The sequence below is a fragment of the Gallinula chloropus genome (assembly GCF_964237585.1).
Source record: "Gallinula chloropus genome assembly, chromosome: 3".
Classification (NCBI taxonomy): domain Eukaryota; kingdom Metazoa; phylum Chordata; class Aves; order Gruiformes; family Rallidae; genus Gallinula; species Gallinula chloropus.
In genome coordinates, this window is record NC_140087.1 from 49,823,225 (window position 1) to 49,838,342 (window position 15,118).

A 15,118-nucleotide genomic window follows, 5' to 3' on the forward strand; every position below is an offset into this window, starting at 1 on the left:
CACCCCTAAAGGCATTTATGTTCCTTAGTAAATAGAGCAGATTTGAAGGACATCGATTTCTGTCCATTTAATATAACTGGTAAAACCAACCAATTGTTGACATAGCTAGACTATTGACTCTGACTCAGTTTGTGATTTTAGGCATTTGTAAGTGCCAAAACAGTGTTTATGTATTACTGTAGGTAGTATAGTTATTCCCTCACGTTCTGGGTGAGATAATTGACCAGTGGTAACTCAGCAGTCAGCATGACCAGGTAATAAAAACAATGGCAGATAAAAGGACCAAAATGAAAGCTAACAGGCTTTTTTTTTTTTCCTCCTTCCTTCCCAATACTTGGAATACTACTGAGCTATCTATAGGCATTCTTCATCAAACTTCTTCCAGCACAACCACCCATTCATGGTGCTCTATCACCCATTCACTTTCTCCTTCAAAAATATCATCCCGCTTTCAACTCACACCACACATAACAAGCCCCTTTGCATGTACCTCACCTGCACCTCTGTCTCTTCTTGTCCCCAGCACCTGCCCATGTGAGAACCCTGCTCACTACAGAGGTCTCATTCATAAAATGCAGCCAAATCCCCAAGCTGCTCATCTTTACCCTTAGCAACATCCCTTGAGGAGGATAAAGATTTGCCCCCTGGTCACCCTCCCTCCCATCTGACTAGAGGGAGATGTAGTGATGACTGATGATAATTGTCTTTGCCCACATGTGAGAGCACTCAAATGTTCTTTCACATTTTTGCTCCTCTCTCCCTGTGGGGAACTGTCCAGGCAGACACAACTTGAGTTCATGCATGCTTACACTCAGTGGAGCCAGCGAACACTCTGCAGGAGCACCGCCATCCTCAGCATGGCTTACTGTAGTGTTGAACTTCAGCAGAGGTTTCCCTTCCAAAGACTGAGCTAGCTCAACCTTGATTAGTGTAAAAAAACTTGTGATATCACTGTATATCTCAATGTCTAAACATGTAGCTATAAAATGGAGGCTGGGACAGGAGAATACAGAGTGGGTGGGTTGATCGGTTGGTCTGTCTATCTATTTATATTCCTCAAATCTTAATAGCACAGGAATGTGGTCTAATATCTGCTTAGTTAAAAAAAAATAAAAAAATCTACCTGTAAGATGTTAAAAGATATTAAGCCAAATATAAAAGGGAGTGAAAATATTTATTGACTATCTTAGCACAGTTCTGTGGTGTGCTGTTGCTGGGAATTTACTTACATGTAGTTTATCATTCTTGACATTTCAGTAAGATGAAAATAACCCAAAGTCAAATCATGGAACTGGCACTAAGAGCATTAACAGATAAAACAGGTGTTAAAGGTGCCAAAGAAAAGCTGTGTAACATTAGCTCTGTATTCATCTCACCATAACGTGCTGATTCACTGTGAAAGGAAGGTTGTGGAGACTCATCTATAAAGCAAATTTAAAAAAAAACCTGTGCCCTTTACTTTGCCTATGCTGTACTATACAAATCTTCCTCTCCCAGATATGTGTTTCTGAGTGACTTTAATATCTCAACTATTATGAACTCTAGAAGGTATCCTCGTTCCTCTTTCTTTGAACAACTGAGATTTGGATACTGAAAAAAAAGTTGCAGAGCTCTCCTTCATTTCTTTTTTTTTTCTGGTCCTCCTTGATATAAGCTGAGGAAAGTGCACGTTGCAGTCAAAGAGGCAAAAGCAACTCTTGTTGATAGACATCTATAAGTGAAATTTTAATGAGAATAATATTTCATCTGCAGGGAAGGTGGAGAAAATCGAGCCTTTGCGCAAACAGAGTCATTAACAATGTAGATCATTTCAGTGAAACTAATGAGACTGCAGGGAAGTTACACCGGTTTTCATTAGCCAGGAATTCTCCCTCATCTTCCTGCAAATGATTATTTCTGCAGCTAATTGCAACAAATTAGGGAAGTTATATATTTGGTACTTGAAAAACTGTGAATGCTCAAATTACCTGTTTCCTTTTTTACCGAGACTGACGTAGCCCATCCCATGCCACCAAACCACGATGTCAAACCACACACCCCTGCCTGAAAAGGGCAGTCATCCGGTGATGGTGCAGAACCAGGGATTTCCAAAGCCTAAACTTTTGTTCCTGTAGTTAAGAGAGCAACATTTTCTTGTCTCCTTCTGTGGAAAATAGTAGGCTTCCTCATTCTTCTGTGGTGATATGTGTTTCTAAGAGATTAATTGTCTCAAAAAATGCCATCTGTCACTTACCTTTGTCATTCAAGATACCCTCACCATGGGGCTGAACAACTTGTGTTTGGGGTTCTCCCTGTGTGCCACATCCTCTCATTGACTTAAGCAAAATTTCATATGAAACTTAAAAATCGCTGTGATAACACCTGAGAGTATCTTAAATATCTCTCATTTAGTCATCTTCTATTTCTTAAATACATGCTCCACTAAGTTAATATACCACTGGTGTGTAGGAAGGAATTCCCATTTGGGTCTGACCGAATCAATGACAAGACAACCGCTACTTGCAATGTGCTGTATATTACACGACATCCAACATTCCCATACCATTTTCCCTGCAGAAGGAATGACCTTACACCTGGTGGATTTCCAGACAACTCTCTAAGGCCAAGAATAACCTGTATCTTTCATACCTCCTTCCAGGCTCTCCCAGGGCTACTAGGACTCCTGGGCAATGTGTGTGACTCCTGTTAGGACCTGTCAGGTCCATCTTATCATATACAGTTGTGATGCAAAGACCCTCATAGTCCATACCTGTTTTAGGAATATAAGCACTTTCTTGGGATTATCTTCTGTTTCTTTGGTTATTTTGGTACAGGATCCAGAGAGGCAAAACTGTCAATTTAAGAGGAGATCTAGAAGCCATGAAGCTTTTTTAAGGCTTTCAGGGGTGTAGCTTGTTCTTGTCTTGGCCACTTAATGGCTGAACTTGTACCATCACTAACCTGCCCTGCCCTGTGTCTAGGAGCTGTATGAGCAGAAGAGTAACTCCACTGGTGGCCATTGAGCCAGCAGTCAGAGATGACCTTGTATTAGCCTGAGGGTGGCTTCATAAGCAGATTCCTTCTTGCTGGGAAACGGCAGAGATGACTGTACTCTGGAAAACATGGAGAGTCACTTGCAATCTCTGGGCTGTCCTTGCAGAGCATATTAACAGTCTGTGGGACCACAGCTTCTCTTGAGATGTGTAATCCTTCAGAAACATTTACCGTGATATTCTGAAAAGATGAAGATAGTACTTCTTTGGTTTGAAAATAAAAGCTGGACTTTATCTGAAGTTACTGGATCTCAGTTACTGGAGTTATAGGACCACCACAGGCCACAAAGCCAAGCCTTGCTTTCTGTGTAAAGATGTCATATGAGTCTGTTTTCTTTTTTAATATGTCTGTGTATGTATTTGCTTATAGTGCTGCTACCAATAAACAAGTAGGCACTGGATTAACATCTCCAAAGTAGAGAGGAGTTTTGGCTAAGGCCCACTGAAAAGAGTTTTGGAGAGTGTAGCACAGATGTTCCCAGATGTCAACACTAGAGTTACCCATTTAGTGCTTTTTAATTTCCCTGTATAGTAACTTGCAGAAAGACAATGGCAATACAGCATTTAACCTGAAGATGGGAATCTTTCCACTTTATCTGGATCAGAGGGTAGTACAGGCTATGTGCTTGGCTGCTTCCTCCCCATTCACTCTTCATGGTTAGATGGAAGAAACTAGAAACCTTCCATGGCTCCACAGCATCATCCCAGAGCTAGAAAGCAGGTGCTCCCAAGCATGTGGGGATGTGGTACTTGAAGTAAGTTTATACTCTGATGAGGCTACATAAGGAAATTCTGAAACTAGTTTCTGTCTATTTGTTAAGTGATACGTGCTTGGTGGGGTTCTTACATTGATAACCGTGCTCCTTGACAGGGACATGTACTACTACGAGTATTAATTACAACCTGAGAGGGCTACAAGTCTAACAGCTAAAAGTCAGGAAGTAAGTGTACTCTGTATCTCATTTGATTAGCCCAGTATATAAACCTAAAACAACTACAAGCAAACAAGTAGCTTTATTCTGGTTTCCTAACATTTCTAAAGCCAAACCTGACCTGCATATGTTAATGTCTGGTACTCAATATGCATTTAGCTATACAGTGTAGTTGGTATAATTACGTATCTGTACAGTCTAAACACTGCATTTGTATTTTGCCTATCTTTACAATAAATGCCAACAACAGAAAGGTTTCATCACTTGGTTAATGCAAAATACTGAGTGTCTGATGCTCTCACTTAATGGTTTAAACTATCTAATGCTGCAGCATATCAGTTCTCATTGTTTCCCAATAAATGAAGTGCTGTTGAGTTAGGGACCTATAATGGCTTGGGTTAATGCAATCATCTCTAGGAATAGCTGCCTTTCAGGCCTGCTGGGACATTTTAAAAGGCAGAAAGCACCCATAGCACAGCAATGTCACGAGAGCAAATGATGCTGTGGAAAGGGAGGTAAATGGTAAGTCTCACTTTCGGTGTTGTAGTAAACCTTAAAGAAACAATTTGAATGCTTTAAGAACACTATGCATTGGGAGTTTTAAGTAGTCTCCTGTGAAGACTCCTTTTAATTATGAACCTTGGTAGTTGCCCCACTTGACAGAAGAGTTATTGTAGTCCGGTTGTCACATTATTAACATATTAGAGGGGTGGGAGCGTTATGTTGTAGTCGCACTCAAGTGGAATATTTTCTCACCACAAACTTTACGAACTTGTTAAATTTTAAAGCATTCTCTATTCTAAGGTACCTACAATTGTTTTTCCAAACACATTTCTTAAGGATTGAGTTAGGTGCTTTTTTGACTCTGGGGGTTGAAGGATTCTTATTACCATTATCGATTTACATTATAATCTTGGAATAATCTGGTCTGCATTCAAAAAATCTTATTGTGATGGCTTTAAATATATGCAATGGACAAATTACCCCTGTTTAAAGTTAAAGATATCTTTCTTTATATGCTCATTATCTCGTATTTAATAGAAGAAAAAGGCAGGGGGCTGTGGTTCTGAAGGGGAGGACGACAACAAATTCAGCGGTTGGCCAGAGGAGGGAGCGATGCAGCCTTTCTGGCTGCTGCGAGCAATGCTTCAGCCGAAATTGAAATGTTAACAGCAATTTTGGCGATCTTCTTTTGTGCCATTAAACCTCGATTAATCCGATAATAAGAACAATAGGTTATATTTTACTCTGTCTGCTTTAAGTGAAGAGATCCCTTATGAATTCAGTAGGGATGCATAAGTCTTAAGGGTAGTAAAAGTGGGGCACACCCAAGCTCATACCTAAAAATTTGATAGTGCACCAGGGATTCCTGACTCTCTCTGTGCTGAAGCAAAGCTTAAGAAACGAATTTGCATGCAGTAGGAGCTTTATGTGTTGTGGGCTGTAAATAGCACACCGAGAACATTAGTGAGATTTAAGATCAGGCACAAGTGCAAAGCAGGAGAAAAAAAAGACAGCCTTTTCTTCAGCTGTGTCTTAGCTTCCAGGCAACATAAAGATAATGAGCAAGTTCCGTGAGTATCTATATAGCCAAGGGAGTAATAATGGTATGGCACCGAGAGAGAAAGCTTTCAAAACTGCTAATCTACTCCTGTTTCTTAATGGGTAAAAAAATGGAAAGCTGATGGATCAAAATTACCATGCAATCAACTTCGTGTTTATGTCAGAATTCATTAGTGGCCCTTAACATTGCTGCTATTTGATTGTAATTAATAATAGGAAGGACAAAATTGCATTACTCAAAAATGGAGGAAATATTATGACTGTGGAAGGAAGGAGATGACAGCCGGGGGGGGGGGGGGGGGGGGGAGGAGGGGGGGGGTGGCAGGGGGAGTAGAATAAAAGAAAAAGAAAATAAGGACCAGGAAAGGGGAAGAACATACATCTTCCAAAGTAATTAAATGTTATCTTCTATTATTATTTTTATCTATTATCTAGTGTTTCCCTATCTGCAATTCCATTTATCTTTAAAGATGCAGAAAACTGATTTTTTTTTTAAACTTACATATATTACTATCTCTGCCTATAGAAATGGGGACTGTGCTAAAGCAGTTTTTCTGTTACTAACTACTTCAGCTTCCATGCAGTTGCTTTTGTTGCTGCCTACAATCAGTGCTGTCTGTTCAGGAGCAGAAAAAGCAGCAGAGATCTTTCTTCCATACCCAGTAGGTGTATGCTTGAAGTAGGTTGGTTACTATGAGGGTAAGGTCCCTCATTTTCTTCTGAAGGCATATGTCTAAATGACACCAGTATAGAAGTATTGCAGACTTACAGGGAAACGGCGTGTGCATAGTTAGGCTCAAATGCAAAGTCATTGCTGATAGAAGTTTGGCAGGGGCAGTACTGGTTTGAGGATCCTACTCCCAAAGCAGCCCTAACCCTGCTGGATGCTCTCTCGTGTTTTAATGTTCCAGATGCGGTGGCCTCCGCACGGGCTGTTCTGCAGCTGGAGAACCACCTCATTTCCCTCCTTTATTCATTTCAGCACTCTTGCCACCCCTAGACCTCCCTCCTCTTCTTGGCACCTCTCTCTGTCACCTGCTCCTAAACTGCCCAGTTGGTGGCTAGCTGGCATGAAAAGCTGCTCTGTAACAGCATGACAAGAAGACACAGTGCTGACAATGGCTCGGGCCTATGAACTATGTTGTTTAAAGTAAAACCGTATTTATTTATTTATTTTAGCAAGGCACTACACCAAAGAAAACTTTTTGACAGGTTGCTTCTTATGGTGGCAGAGTTTCATTTTAAATGATAAAGGGCAAGGGTGTGTATTTAGACCCATTTTCCTCCTTTGTAAGGGTGCTTGAGGGGTGTTTGAACTGATCACTTAATTTAATTAGTCTGACGCCAGGGAAGGGAGGGCTGGAAGAGTAATGGGCACATCTACAGGTGATAAAAAAATACACTAAAGTGTTTCAGAAAAATTCAACCAATTTCAGCATAGGAGGGCTATGATGCACACTAAGAAGTCCAACTACTGTAGTATTCAATCTCATAGATCTTCAGACTTAATTTCAAAGTGGCTGTTTGCATCGTTGCTGAAATACTGCTGCCTTTCTAATCTCGTCACTGATGGACCAGCTTATGTAGGCTGGTTCCTCAGTGGTCCTTGGCCATGCTGTTTTCCACATGTGTGCAGCATTGTTAGGTCAAATGGAGAAGTGACAGCTGTTTTCATCAACAAGGCCAATGAAACACAGAGCACATTTGGGCATCCAGGTATATCACCGATCTCCACAGCACACGGCAGGCCAAATTCAGCCAAGTGCAGCTCCTAGCAAGTAGCTGAGACACCCAAGGCAGTGTGTTCTGTGGCGTAAACATGGTTGCATTTATATACCACGTGTGACCTGGTTGTGAGTGGAGCACAGGTAGATGTATAGTGTTGCAGTAGCAAATCTTGCATGCTTTTAAAATGTGGTGAGTCCCTAGATTTTGGTATTGAGATGTACATAGAGGGCATTGGTGGCAAGAAAAACCACCAGCGAAACAAATAATGAAGCAGCCCTTCTCTAACCCTTCACCCAATTTAATTTATACAATCTGCTCTGGTCTCAGCTTTAAGCCTGGATTAAAGCCCCAGATTCAGTGCTGGGATAAACTGAATTACGTGGGAGTCGTGCCCATTCACACAAAGACAGAGTTTGTTCCCGTAGAATAATGATGTGCCTTTCTGCGATAATTTTACCACTTGAATGCCAAGTTACAGTCCAGAGACACTTGCTTAGTATTCCTGCTTCACTCAGTGTAAAACTGGCACCTCCAAGAGCTCCTCTGCTCTGGCTGGTTTTGGTGTATCATTGCAGGCTTTCAGGAAAAAAAGACTGCCTTCAGCATTTTGCCTGGATCATTTCCCAGTTGCAGAGTGCTCCCTAGCAGATGGCTACATCCATCTCCACTACAGTCAGCAGCAACTTCCTTCCTATACCCATAAGTGAAGCTAGCAGCGTTGTTACTGTCCTGTGTGTGTATCGCTGAAACCCTGACGTCAGTGGGAGCCTACACAGCCAAGCAGCTCTGCCTGCGTCAGTCAGGGGTGGTGGGGATCAGGGCTTAATAAATAGCAGGCAATCAGTGGCATCAACCTCAAGACTCAATCTATTGGAACCATTGGGCTTTGGATGGTTTCAGTTCATTTATTAAAAAGTTTTTTTCAGCCAAGCCCATTACCTCCTATGTTCTTCCCTCTTTGGCCTAGGTTTTATGGGTTCAGTTTCCATGTTCGTTCTGCCTAAGCAGGACAGCTGCATCCAGTGCATTTTTTTTGCCTATTCAGGGCTTTTCTTCTTTTCAGTTCAACCTTTTTCTCCTTCATTTGGCAAGTCATTTCAGGGAAGTATAGATGGAAGGGTGCGTTTGCTTGTTTATTTTATGTACGTGATGGAGCACATATATTTTTGGAACATTTACTTGCTCACTGATCCTATAGAAGATAACTGCACCTGACATTTTGTATTTCCCTGGTAGGTGGGTTTCTGGAAAAACTTTCAAGAGCATTAACATGAAAATGACAGGAGCAATCCCTTTGGTTTTTCCCTTCAGCACTCTGCAGTAAAAGAATCCTGCACTGCTTTGTTTTTCAGATTGATGGCTTCCTGACACTTCTCTTTGGCCTGGCTAGCATTAATACCCTGACAGTAATCAGTGTGACTCGCTACATCAAGGGCTGCCATCCTGAGAGAGGTAAGGAATAATGTCCTATTCTGCCATCGTTGAACCTGGTGCAAATCTGTATTACTTTCAGTCACGGGCTCTAGTGAATATAAATTACATGCATTGGAAACCAGACTATAACGCGGTCATTTACATTACAAACACGTTCACATAGAACCTTCAGGGTTAACACCAATAAAAGCCAATGTATTACTAGTACACTTTGGTCACCGTGGGTTAAATTCACCCTTGTACCAAAGATACCACAAATCCTGCTCACCCTCTGCGTTCTTCAAAACGCAATTTAAATGACTCCAAAACAATGGAGTCTCACTGAAAGCAACAAGATTCATCTTCTATAAGATGATGGTTGGCAAGTTTCTAGTCAAGGGTAAGACTCTTGCTTAGGAAGGCTGCCCTATGTACAAACATTTTTTACTCCTTGGCGTGTTTTGCCAGGATTTGCACAAAGCAGACATCATGGACTGCTTTAGACAGTGCTGGGAACATTCAGGTCAGGCATAGCTGTCATCTAACCCTTTCCTTTTATGCCTCCTTACATCACCACTAGTGCTTTTCACAAGACCAGTAGAGACCTTTCCTTACCATTCATCCTGGATCTCCTGGCCACTGAAAACTTTGACTTCCACTGAGATAAAAAAGAAAAATAATAATAATAAAAAAAATTAATACCTACACTTCCCATAATGTCTCCCAGGTCTCCCTTTCACCCATCCTTAGGGAGCCTATTAGCAATTTTCATGCCTTTGTTATGACCAACTTGTGCCATCATTCAGGCAGGAACATATTAAAGCCTGCAGGTAAAGCATGCATAACTACACTGGCTGCATCATATGAGCTTTTCTTTCTAATAGCATGAATAGAATTAGCTGTGAAAATAACTTCTTCAGGGAGGTCTTTTTTCTACAGGAAGTTTCCATAACTTGCTGTAATTATAGGCTTTTTGAAGTTAATATTCAACATAAACTGCTGTTGGAGCTGCTAGAATTCAGCTGTGAGGTATTCTACAGCTTGTGTACATTGCATAATATGAAGTCATATTTAAATCCCCCATTTCTCTTTTACAAGGGTGTATCACATGTTCATCTGAGGGTGTGCATAATTCATGTTTACCCCTTGAGGAACTCTGAGCAAGTACCCAATATACCTTTGCAGAAAGTCTAAGAAACAGATATTGGGGGATGCATAAATATTTTCTATGTATTGGAAGAAGTAACCGCAGTGTAAGGCAACAGCAAGACAGATTACATAAGCTGTATTGATTGGCTAACACAGTTTGAGCATCTAAAGTAGTTTCACCTTTTTAAATGGGAAAACCTTGAAACGATTAGGAAAAATCCTCTGAATTTAGACTTACCTTCTTTGGTTTTATGTAAAACAACATACAATTCTCTCCTGTTTTATACAGAATTGCAAAGCATGAGTCTAACAAAGGATTTGCTAGCTCTTCAGTGCTAAACAGAGTTTCCTGCTTAAAAGCCATTCATTTTCACTGTTCACAAATGGTCTTGAATACAAGTCTGAACAAGATGCTTTAAAATTTAAGCTTTTGTCATGAATATGCATTTTTGTCTTATTTTTTTTTCTTTCAAATAGCTGTATTTTCCTTATTAGCTGTTGGTACAGGAACACATTTAGATTTCAGAGATATGTTTGCCTTTCTAGGTAGTTGTTTTCTGATTAAACCATGCCATTGCAGGTCACTGCATCAGCAACAGCAGCATGACGGTGGCTCTGGTTCTCATTTGGATAGCAGCTTTCTTCTGGTCAGCAGCTCCATTACTTGGCTGGGGCAGTTATACAGGTAACAGGTATCTTTCAGTTGCCCTTATTTGGCAGCTCTCCACTTAACTGAACAATAATACTTACCTTCCTTTGTTGCTGCTTGTGATTAACCAGACCGATTATCAGTGGACCTGAGAAAATCATTCATTGTGCATAACGAAGAGCAGAGTGTTGCCTGCTTTGGTATCACCTATAAAGAGATTTTTTTGGAAGATACCACAGGAAAGACTCGGACCAAGTGCATATTACCTGTGAAAAAAGAGAGGCCAGAAATATTTGGCATGGTTAAGCAATGAGATAAAGGAAACTATTAAAAGACATCCTTCAAAAACTGCCAAGATTAGGAAGCTAGAAAAGAACACAAGTTCCAGCAAGTTAATCTTGAAAGTATAGTAAGACAAGCCAGAAAGATTTGGTGAAACAGTTTGTTGAAAATATGAGAGCTGACATATCAGAAGAAGATGACGATGTCAGAAACTTTGATAGTCCAAGAAGTGATTAGGGCACAAGATATGGCCATAGTTTGTCCCCCCTCTTCCCACACTGCGCCTCCCTGCCCAACCCCTGCACCGCCCCCCTCCCCCCCAAAAAAATCTCTTACCAAATAACTTTGAGGTATATCCCTGGATCCTTGAGGTGTGGTTGTAAGAAAAGCATCCACTTCTGTGATTAAATCTTCTATCCTCCCCAAACCAAAATGCTACCAGGACATTAGGCTCAATGGATGTTTGGTTGGGACAAAACCAAACTGTTTATTAGATTGCTATAGTATTAGATTGTTATGTTTTTGCACTCTGGATATATCATAAACTTGGGGTGGGGGAGAGTTGGTTTGGTCTCTGTGTAATCTTCTGGCAATCTGTGTTCTCTTTTTATATTAAATCTTATTAGCCTTTTATTTGTAGGAGGATTTCTGATGTACTGTTTTGGCCTTAAAAAGGAGCCAGGCACTTCTAGGGCATCACTGCCTTGTCATTGTATTCAAGTGCCCCCATGGATTCTGTTTGTACTTTGGATTCAATTCCTTGATAGGAACCACTTCTAGGAGCAGTTTTCCCTGCTGAGAATCATAGAGGTTTCAGTCTCCTGTCCTATCTGACCCTAAACACCCACGGAGATGTGGGAGTCCAGCAATGGCAAGTCCAACAGCAGCCAGTGAAGCAGCAGTGGGTGCCAGCAGATCTCAGCACATTACACCTGGCCACCTGAGATGACCTTCTTCACAGCAGCTGCCGGGGCCCCCAGGAACCTACTGATTTTTGGAAATGTTATTTGTCAGTGTCCCTGTGGAAGGGGGAAATGCGGCTCTGAATTCTGACTCAGAGAATCCGCAGGATTTCTTTTCATGTCATCTGGAGGCTGCTTTCTTTTTTAGTCAAAAGTTTTCATAAACCTGAAATTAAGCCAGATTTTATGGTTATCTTTTTGAATCTTGGGGTCTACTGATGAAAAAGGTAAAGGAGACAAAAATCTGTAACTGAACACATCCAGACAGCAACACTTAGAGGTTTTGGTATTAAAAATACCAAGCTTTTTGATGAGAATCATAAAAGAGATTTTAATCTTTTGCTTCTTTAATTCATCCCATCTAAACCTGCTATCACCTGTGAGGAATTAAGGGATTTTTTTCTTCAGAATTATCACTGGATGTCAGAGAGAGATAGATCTGTTAGTAAATCATGCAGGCTTCACCTGTATTGTATCTCCAGGACTTGTTAATACTTGACTTAGCATAATTTTGGTTCATGCTTCATTTATTTATAATTCAATTTGTTGCCATAGCTGTCAGAAAGAACAGCTTTTTCTGTTTAAAAAGAAAAAGTCAAGTCAAAATCTATAGCAAATCTCTAGTGCTATCACAGGACACATTTCTAAACACATCAGAGAGTCTAAAGAAGTCAAATGTTGTTTCTAAAAGTGTTTAAGCATAGACTGCACCCTATTCCCATGGATTTTCCCTTAGGTCCCTATTCCTAGATCAGCTGGAATCCTTTTGTAAATCCCACTAGATGCAGATCCTGCAATCTACCTAACTTCATTTTTAAGAGCCTGCACCTCCTCTGCAGTTGCAGAACTGCAAAGCTTCCCATTTAGCAAAAGGTCTACTATCTTACTATTTGTATGCTTCATCTTCCCATAATCTTTATCATTAGCTGCAACAATTTGCTTTCCTAGCTCTCACTACAGTAAAAATTTAATTTCCTTTTTATTTCTATTATAAAACCCTCAATATTTTTATTTCCTACTTTGCTATGTTAAAGACTGTTTACTTTTCACATATTGTCACTTTACAAATGCTTACAATGCTGTTACAGTGCTCATTTTAGGAAGTTACTGTGTAGAAGATTATGACAAGAGTAGATAACACACCAAAATAGCAAACCTACTGAATAAATACTTTTTTTTCCCCTTTTCCTAACAAAGTAAGACAATTTCCTATTCCAAAGCAACAGTTTATGCAGTATGGATTGACACCTGATTTTTTAACTGGACAGGTTGATAATACACACAAAAAGCTTCTTGCTGTCTACCTGCTCTTGAAAAAATGATATCATATGAAACTATGTCACAGTTCATTAAATCAGAAAGTTCAATCCAATCTTTAGTGCTTTACAGAAGAAAAATGCAGCATTAGAACTGATAAATTAATTGCTTGAAAGCAGATAAATATTTTAAAAATGCTAAGCAACTCATTTTTCTTTCCAGATCGTATGTATGGCACATGTGAGATAGACTGGGCAAAAGCCAACTTCTCTACAATCTACAAGTCCTACATTGTCTCCATTTTTATCTGCTGTTTTTTCCTACCTGTAACAGTCATGGTTTTCTCATACGTGTCGATTATAAACACTGTCAAGCTAAGCCATGCGTTAACAGGGCTGGGTGATCCCACAGACAGACAGAGGAGAATGGAGCGGGATGTCACCAGGGTGAGTTTGGGTTTCATGTGGGGTGGGATTTACCTCAATGAAATCTGTCTTTCCAAAATTTGATCCCAACCAGATGAGAACAAAACAAATCAGTCACATTTTGTTTCTCTGTAATCTCTAGTGACAGAGCCTGAACTCAGTGAAGGATATGAGGATTGTTTAAACCTCCTGCCTCATCAGTTGGTTATTATCGCTGCTGCATCACACGTGAAAAATAATCTAAATATAATCAGAGGGGGTTATACCACACAAAACAAAGAGTGGTTTGGTACATGCTCTTTTCTTTCAGAGGTTACATGACTTCTGAGCATTTCAATGTACTTACATTGACTTCATTCTATCCAAAACCCTCTTAATTCATATAGAGATGATGGTAGCTATTTTCATACCATTAGGTGAGGCATTGCTTAAGCATACCACCCATGCCAAAATTAGATATACAGCTTCCTGATCTGCTTGGCCCCATCAAAGCTAAATTTTTACTGTACTCTTCTGTGAGCCACATCCTTAGGACAACCTGAACACTTCCTTCCAGCCAAGTGTCCAAGCTGCCAATCCCAGTGAATTGCTTCCCTGATTCATTCTGCAATAGACATAAAACTATTCTCTTGTCTTTCAGGTTTCTATTGTCATTTGCACAGCCTTCATTATTGCTTGGTCACCATATGCCGTCATCTCTATATGGTCTGCCTATGGTCACCCTGTGCCCAATCTTACCAGCATCCTTGCTAGTTTGTTTGCGAAGTCTGCCAGCTTCTACAATCCCATTATTTACTTTGGAATGAGCTCCAAGTTTCGGAGGGACATTTTAATCTTGTTCCATTGTGCCAAGGAAGTCAAGGACCCTGTGAAACTCAAACGATTCAAAAACCTCAAGCAGAAACAGCAAGAGCCTTCTCAGAAAGAAGAGAAGTATGCAGGAGAAATGCACCCTGCACCAAGCCCTGATTCTGGCGTGGGAAGTCCAACCAATACCCCACCTCCAGCAAACAGGGAAGTGTATTTTGGTATTCTCGATACACCATCTAATAACCCTGACATTGAATGTGATAGACTGTAACTTTTGTGGCCACTTAACACATGCACTGAACCTTGCATTCAGGAAGACCCACTTCAGATCAGTGCTCAAGAGTTTTCCAAATTCCCAGTCCACCTGTTTCTTGCTGTAACACTGATGACTATACAACTCAAGCAAATCAGATGGCATAATGATATTTTCCTTCTATGTAGGTACAAAAAGCTACGAAGCACATTGCAATGTGGGCAGCATACCCAGTGCCAGAAACATTTGATTCTTACATCCATGGAGGAAAAGAAAGACTGACTTGTGAAGAGCAGACATTAGCTAACAAAATACATTCCTATCCAAGCATTATTAATTGGGAGATTATATGTCCAGATTTTTTTTTGTAATTTTTTTTTTTTTGGCTTTTCAACAGTCGCAGCCATAGAGGGTCATTTTAGCCCCATGATACTGTAGGGGAAGATGGAGCCTGCTGAGATTGCTGTGGAGCTGCTACAGCTCCGGTGGCTACAAGCTGGTAGGCAAAGCCATGTGTCCCCGGGGGAGTACTGAGCCGTGCCTGCCGTGGGGCTCCCAGGCCCTCTGCTTGCATGGGTATGTGTCTGATCATAGAATCATAGAATTGTAGGGGTTGAAGGGACCTCAAGAGATCATCGGGTCCAACCCCCCTGCCAAAGCAGC

The 15,118-nt window shown here is 40.7% G+C and overlaps 1 protein-coding gene across 1 annotated transcript in view; it reads left to right on the forward strand.

Moving 5' to 3' along the window:
- The window catches only part of LOC311190526 (visual pigment-like receptor peropsin), a gene marked incomplete at both ends in the record, with an annotated part of 29,486 nt that extends 15,013 nt beyond the window's left edge, over positions 1 to 14,473 (forward strand). The window contains 4 exons of the mRNA XM_084262466.1: positions 8,608 to 8,707; positions 10,398 to 10,502; positions 13,190 to 13,413; positions 14,033 to 14,473. Of these exons, the coding sequence (XP_084118592.1) occupies positions 8,608 to 8,707; positions 10,398 to 10,502; positions 13,190 to 13,413; positions 14,033 to 14,473 (870 nt within the window). The remainder of the gene's footprint in view (positions 1 to 8,607; positions 8,708 to 10,397; positions 10,503 to 13,189; positions 13,414 to 14,032) is intronic.
- Between the last annotated feature and the right edge of the window lie 645 nt (positions 14,474 to 15,118).